Source organism: Heterocephalus glaber, unplaced genomic scaffold (assembly GCF_053883595.1).
Source record: "Heterocephalus glaber isolate CG9 unplaced genomic scaffold, H.glaber_assembly_v1.0 deba00001859, whole genome shotgun sequence".
Classification (NCBI taxonomy): domain Eukaryota; kingdom Metazoa; phylum Chordata; class Mammalia; order Rodentia; family Bathyergidae; genus Heterocephalus; species Heterocephalus glaber.
In genome coordinates, this window is record NW_028258500.1 from 121,956 (window position 1) to 129,377 (window position 7,422).

Sequence of the window (7,422 nt, forward strand, 5' to 3'; positions counted from 1 at the left end):
ATGATATTTAAATTTAAGTGTCTCATTTATTTCACTCAGTATTATAGTGTCAAGTTGCAGCTGGGAGTCCAAAAGTCTAAGTAAAAACAATACCAAAACTAAGAAAATACAAGAGTGAGGGCTCATGATGATTAAGACAAAGGGTGTCAGGTGGCTCAAAACTGGTCATAGCCTTCACAATCAGGTAAATGTCATCTTTACATGCAAAAATAATTTAAAAAGACATCATTATCAAGGATTCTGCACAGGACATGCCATTACTGTAAGTTTGGATGTTTACAATAATTTTAGGGATTGCAGCAGTGATTAATTAGATATCTGACAAAGACAGGTCTGAGAGGAAAAAAGACATGTACATGTTGAAGTGGGAATCAGTGCTGACAACTAAGATAATGAGCAGGTTTCCCAGAACCCTGAACTGACATAAGGACAGGAACAGTTTAAAGAGGATGGATCATCTTAAAGATAAGTGACATGGAATTCTGAAACAAATGTTTTATTTTGTGATTTGATATTTCTTGGACACCTTTTGAGTAAGAAAAAAAATTGACTAACATTCCAAAACAAACTACACTATTATGTAATGTTAATATGCACTAATAAAATATAATACGTTCTGTATAAGTAAGAGAATGTTACAAAAAATGAAATAAACAAGCAACAAGCACTCTGTGTGTATTTTGAATCCAAATATTCACAAGTAAAATATATGCAGCAAAGGCCCATATATCATCAATTATATTTCAGTTGTGTCAAGCCCAGCCTTTCTAAAAATACTTCAATATTGGCTTTTGATTTATTGAAATCTTTATGCACTTGCAGTGGAGAAACCTCATTGAATGATTAAATGCTGAAGAACATTAGTAATAAGAGGTCCACAATCACAGTGAACTATAGTTCACTATTGAAACACAAAAGAAAATGAGAAATATCCTTCTGTCTTTAAGAAATTGTTTCTCATTACAAGAAATTAGAAACAATGAAAGATCTCTTATTGCAAGAAAATGGTACAAATTTCTTTAATTTCAAATATTTTTGAAGATTCAGTAGGAAGAAGGACTACATTATGTGCACAATCAATAAAGCTGATGGTTTATAAAAAATACTGTGATGCACAGTTATCTCCAGGAGTTTATCAACATTTTGGGGTTTTATGATTTCTTTCCTTTCTGGGTATAATTGGCCACTCAAATATTTCTTTAGCTTTTAAAATATATTGATGTTCTAATTGCTATGGTTTAGATCTAAAATATCCCCCCAAATGTCTCATGTGTGTGGAAGGTGGTTGAATCAGTATGACTTTATAGGTGACTTTCTGTCAGGAGATAAGGCCCAGCAGGAAGCTAGTCACGGTGGTGAAACCTGCAAGGGTGTGTTCTTGTCCCTGTCTTCTCCCTCCTCATTCTACTTCCTGATTGCCATGGCTTAAGCACTTTTTCCTCTGCCAGGCTCTTTTTTCTTGTTTCTGTCTTGGAGACAGCCAGGCAAGGACTAAAATTAAACCAAAATAAACCTTTCCTCCTTTAAGTTGTAGATGCTGAGTATTGTGTCCAGTGGTGGGAAAGTAGCTAGGACAATAACTCTTCTCCTAGACCTTCATGGACTCCAAATTTTAATAAACATATTTTAGTAAAAGACACAAACTAATATGACACCATTGACCAGAAATATGCCACAATGCACACTACATCTGTCTATATTTTTATATTATTAATTTTATTAATACATTTTAGGTATACAATATAATGACATTCATCATTGGAATTTGCACCTTTACCAACTCCATGTTGGTTCTTATTTTTTAAAAGTAATGAAATGTTAATAAACACCTTTGTAGTTTTAAAATTTTATACAGGTTTGTTTGCATCAAACTCAGTGAATTACAGTAAAATACCTGGTGACAATGTGTGTTTTTTAATTTTTATTCTTTATTCTACAGTGACCTGTTGAAACTGTTTCATTGTTTTTAATTTTTTTGTTGGTACATGTTTGCGGTTCATAATGAGTATATTCATTATTTTTCTAATCATAATATTTCTGTTTACATTTAAAGGCTTTAGCATGAGGGAGAGTTGTAAAGCCCAGGTTTTTGTCCCAACACTCATCCCTAATTAACAGATTTTCCCATCCATATTTCCTGATACATGAATTGAAATTGTCACACCTCACTCACATGAAGGATACTCAGGTCCATTGTTCTGTTAGTTCTCATGATGATTTAATTGGGAGACACTGCAAAAGATGAAAGTATTTAGAAAAAAATAGCAAGGTGGTCAGCAACAAGAGATCAGCTTCTCCAAGATATAGAATCCAGACTTTGGAAAATAACAACTTGCAGAAGAAAAGAATGGAGGTGGATCTCTGGGATCCAGGAAGGATCTGACAGGAAATTTGGAGCCCATGGAGAAATTAAAGAGACAGAATACAATGATAAAAAGGTAGGGACAATCTGCTATCTCCCTGGTGTATTGCTTGTGGTACACAAGAAAGGACTGAATTACAAGAAAAAAGACACAGTGAAAGCAGGGGACTTCAGAGGCCATCAAGGAGAAACGCCGCAGTGGAATAGCCCAGCAGCTGCTGTCTGCTGCACCAGCTAGTGCAGTCCAAGTGCCTGGGTCCCCTGCAGAGAGTGGGTGGACACCGTTCCAGGGATGAGGTCAGCTGAACCTGGACAACACAGCAGCCACTGGTTGGCTTCATTTCAGGGCTCCTGATGTTAAGCTCCCATAGTGACTGTGTGAGGGACAGCCACTCTGCATACATGGTCAGGGAGCCACAGTAAGGCCGGCAAGAGACCCCCGAAGTGTTTAAACTAAAGGACCCAGGCTCCACCCCCCACAGCCAGAGGCTTTGGATTTGAAAATGGCAGAATTGGCATCTCCACCCTAATCCTAATCTCAGGTGTCCTGTTCACTTAGTAAAGTTCTTTTGCTAACAAAATTTTTCATCTTTGGCAGCAGTGATGGCAGCAGGGGCAGCAGCACCATAACAGGGCTGGCAGGATCCTTGCTGCCTTGGTTATCCCAGGCTGACAGCCAGACAGCACAGTGGCTCAGCTCCTGGAGAGAGGGTTGAAGAAAGCAGAGGGAAGCCACCTCCAACCAGTGGCTTCCATTAGGTTGTCTCTACAGCAATGCCTGGCAGGCTTGGTGAAGGCCTTGCCCAGCAGAGATCATGTATTGCCTCCAGTGGGCGCTGTCTGTCCTCACCATCCCCAAGCCCCTCAATCCTGCCCTGCAGTTCAGCCACTCCATGCTCATGGACTGAACCTTCTCAGCATTCTCCTACAAGAGAAGCCTGCCATAATCTGTGCCTTGGCTTTCCCGGCAGCCCTGCTCCTCATCTGTTATGGCTGCTGGGGAGACTGTCTCCTGTACCACTGCATGGATTCCCCACTTTCCGGTTTGCCACACAACCCTGCTGTTGTGAGCACCTAACAGCTATGTTGTTAGCTTTCCAAGGAAGCAGAAGATTGGAGGGCAGACATTGACACAGGTCATGAAGCCCTGGAATTTCAAACCAACAGCCCTGTGGCTATCACATTCCTGATGGTGTCTTTTTGGCCTGTGATGTTTTATCCTTATAATGTGAATAATGCCACTGACTGGTGCTTTTATTTTAGAGTCCTGTACTCACGGGTGGCCTTGTGGTTGCATGTGTTCTGCCCCATGGGTCGTGGTAGGCAGGATGGTCAGCCCCTTGCCTCTTTACTGTGAAGAGTCTACAAACATCCTGGTCAACAACCCTGGCTTTGCCTGGACAGTTAAATGCCAGTCTCATTGTCACCTCTGTGACCCCTCCTGTCAGAATCTTCCTCTTTCCCAGAAAGCTAGTGAATTCTCAGTCCCCCTCTTGGTTTCCCTTTATTTTTCTTCTACTCCTTTACATTTCTGGGGCAGCACCTGTCCACGACAGACAGGGCTGATTTTTGCACTTATCTCAAACTTGAAGAGATGGCTGATGTCGAAGAGCATTGTTTTTTTCATCCTCTTCCCTGTTCAGCAGGCTAGGTACATTGTCCATAAGCTTCCACTATTTTCGCTGCTTCATTTTTGAAAGAAGCCTCAGATAGATATTGCCCTTCTCCTGGGTATCTGGGCTCATGCTTTCCACACAGCCTTGCTTCTTTTACCCTTTTTCCTGCTTTTCTCAGCCATCCAGAGAGGGGGATGTCCTTGTGTTTCTTTTGCATTCTCCGGAGGATTCAGGTATGATGTGTTCATGTAGACCTAGCAGTCCTCTGCCAACTGAATGGAAAATGTGCCCTGTATGTGTGTTTGTTTGACTGTGTGTAAATACATGTGTATGTTCTTTTCTTTCTTTCTTTTTTTTTTTGAGGCAGGATCTGTGCAGTTCAGGCTGGTCGTGAGCTCATTATGGACCCTGGGCTGGCCTTGAACACCAAGTGATCCTCCTGCCTCAGCCACCTGAGTTCTGGGATTATAGCCATGTGGTACCATGACCGGCTATGTATGCATATTCCTTTTAAAGAAGCTTTAAAGAACATGTTCTGGTTTGGGGGTTTAGCAGTAGTTAGCTGTAGTAGGTGCCACTTGAGTTTCTATTTAGCATGGGAATTGCAAAGCAACCAGCACTGGCCTCCAATGTGGTTCAGAAAAGACACCGGGAACAGTGGGCTTCATCTTCCTGGTAGGAGCTTTTTCGTTGCTGCTTATGGAGATCGTACCTTGAGAAGAATACACAGGAAGACTTTGTGACTGTCATTGGCTTTCTTTTTCTCTGTGCTTCAGTAACAAGTGTTGACAAACAAAACTTTCTCCTGGCTCCCACTCACTGAGGATCAGTATAATTGTCCTTCCAGTCAGAACCATTCCATTCTTGTGCCAGGGGAGGAGGGAAGTGGGCCAGGCAGAGGGGAGAACAGGAGGCATCCATCAAGGGAATGAGACTGCAAGGCCACACTTGTGAAATATTTGCACTGCTGTTCTACAGGTTTTATCTCTGGTGTGTTCATTGAAAAACTGTTTGAAATATTCAATAAAATTTATAAATTTGTTTTTTTAAAATCCTCATTTTATTATTTCCATTTCTCACTATGCTGAGATACATATAACTAAATGTAACACTTGAAAATAAAATCTGGTAGCACTAAATCCAGTGCTGTTTTTGGACAACCATCACTCTTATCCATCTTGGAAAATTTCACAACTTCCTAAATGAATTTTGCACTGATATTAAAGCCACAAACTTCACCATTCCCCAAATCAGCCACAATTCTTCTAAGAACATTACATAAAATTGAAGACATCAAAATTCTAAAATAATATAATCAAGAAGGCAATATTTAAAGTGAGTTTTTTGTGTTTAGTTTCACTATACTTCTCAACCTACATTCCAAATGGACCCAAAACTTTGTTATTATATTCGCCATCTGTAGATCCTCCTCAAGGTGCTACTAATATCCCTGTTCCTCAGGCTGTAGATGAAAGGATTCAACATAGGAGTGACCACAGTATTCATTAATGAGGCCATCATACCCTTCCTAGGAGAATATGACATGGATGATCCAAGGTACACTCCGATGCTGGTTCCATAAAATAAGCAAACTACCAACACATGAGAACTACATGTGGAAAAGGCTTTGTACCTCCCATCTGATGAAGGGATTTTGAGAATGGTGGAAACAATTTTATAGTAAGAGAAAAGGATCAATGACATGGGAATAAAGCCAAATATGGCTCCAGCAAAATATGTCACCATGATTTTGATTAAGGTATCAGAACATGAAAGGTTAAAGACTTGAGAAGGATGACAGAAGAAATTAGCAATTTCTACATCCCTGAAGCAGGTAAATTGCAAGGCAACTAAAATGTGTAGCTGGGAGCCCAAAATGCTAACAAAGACAGAAAACAAAAGTAATAATACACAAAGGCGAGGGTTCATAATGACTGCATAGTGCAGGGGGTGGCAAATGGCCACAAAGCGGTCATAGGCCATCACAGTCAGGAGTATGTCATCCATACTTGCAAAAAGGATTAAAAGAGACATCTGTGTCAGGCAGTACACATAGGAAATGACTCTGCTCTGAGTTGAGATGTCCACAATCATCTTTGGGACTGTGGTGGAGATGAAACAAATGTCAGCCAAGGACAGGTTGGAGAGGAAGAAGTACATGGGTGTGTGGAGATGGATGTCAGAGCTGACAGCCAGGATGATGAGCAGATTCCCGAGGACTGTAACCAGGTACATGGACAGGAACAGTCCAAAGAGGATGGGCTGCTGGTCTGGATCATCTGAGAAGCCCATGAGTTGGAATTCTGAGACTCCTGTTAGATTATATGTTTTGATAATGCTTGAACACCTTTTCAAAAAGAAAATTCATTAGAAAAATGAAACCACTAAATAGTGCTGAAGACTCTCTATATGTTAGGAATCAATTATTCCTAAGCAAAGTATTCCCACATAAAGTCCATAAACCTCAGTAATATCAATCAGTGGTGATAAACTCAATCTACACGAGCTCTTTCATTACTGGGTTATTTGTTCCCCTTGTCCTTCTGTACACTCCTAAATTACAGACACTGTAGTGGAAATGTTAGAACATTTGAGTTTTGAATTCTATGAACCAGTAATATACAGGCAACTCTTTAAAAAAAATATGTGATTCTATTGGAAGAAAATTAACAAGCATTTAATATACCTTATTTTCTTCTCAGAAAATGGTAAAAATTCTCTTGAATTACGGTGTTTATAATTAGTATAATATCTAGGACTGCATGATATGAACATTGAAGTTAATTGTTCATAATCAAAATATATAGTATTGAGCCAGTTACCTCCCAGAAATTTTCATCATTATGGGGATTTTCTTATTTCTATTTTTCAAAGATATAAGAGCTCACATCGATTTTGCCATGTATAGATTATTTAATATGTAACTTCCATATTGTCTAAAACATATTAAATAACATAAAGCAAGTTCAAATAAACACATAGAATCTGATTACATAATAACAAGGAATGTGGCCTTAGTGCATACTGTGTCTGTCAATGATAAGAAAAAATAAGGGATAAGAATGACTGATGTTTTGCTTTTTAAATTTTATACATGTTTATTTTAATCATCCCATACAATGTCACTGTTAGCTATTTGCTCTTTTTTTGACTCTGTATTATAGAGTAGCATGCCTCATTATTTTTAAGATACTAAATCCTCCATGTCCTGTGGAAAATCTGAGAAACTAGGAAAGTCCAAAGGCCCTGGCTGATTTCAAGGCTTTTGAATTCTATTGACAGATTTTCCACAGCAGTATTTTCTGGTACATGATAAACATTTCTCTTATTTTAAATACTGAAACTTACACACTTTTTCAGTGAGCTCACACTGTAATTTATTTGAGAAAAACATGAAGTAGAAGTACATGAAATAATGTTAAAACACCTGGAAGCTCATGTACA

At 39.2% G+C, this 7,422-nt stretch overlaps 1 protein-coding gene and 1 pseudogene across 1 annotated transcript; one reads left to right on the forward strand and one right to left on the reverse strand.

Moving 5' to 3' along the window:
• Positions 1 to 3,081: 3,081 nt before the first annotated feature.
• On the forward strand, positions 3,082 to 3,440 carry LOC110347556 (apoptosis inducing factor BLCAP-like; annotated as a pseudogene).
• A 1,942-nt stretch (positions 3,441 to 5,382) lies between these two features.
• Positions 5,383 to 6,285, reverse strand: LOC101704247 (olfactory receptor 7E24-like). The gene has a single exon (XM_004874696.4). The coding sequence runs from the start codon at positions 6,268 to 6,270 to the stop codon at positions 5,383 to 5,385; it is 888 nt and encodes a 295-aa protein (XP_004874753.2). The 5' UTR covers positions 6,271 to 6,285.
• Between the last annotated feature and the right edge of the window lie 1,137 nt (positions 6,286 to 7,422).

Bases quoted from the DNA above. Each gene is read 5' to 3' on its own strand.
- LOC101704247 (XM_004874696.4), bottom strand. From the start codon at position 6,270: ATGGGCTTCTCAGATGATCCAGACCAGCAGCCCATCCTCTTTGGACTG.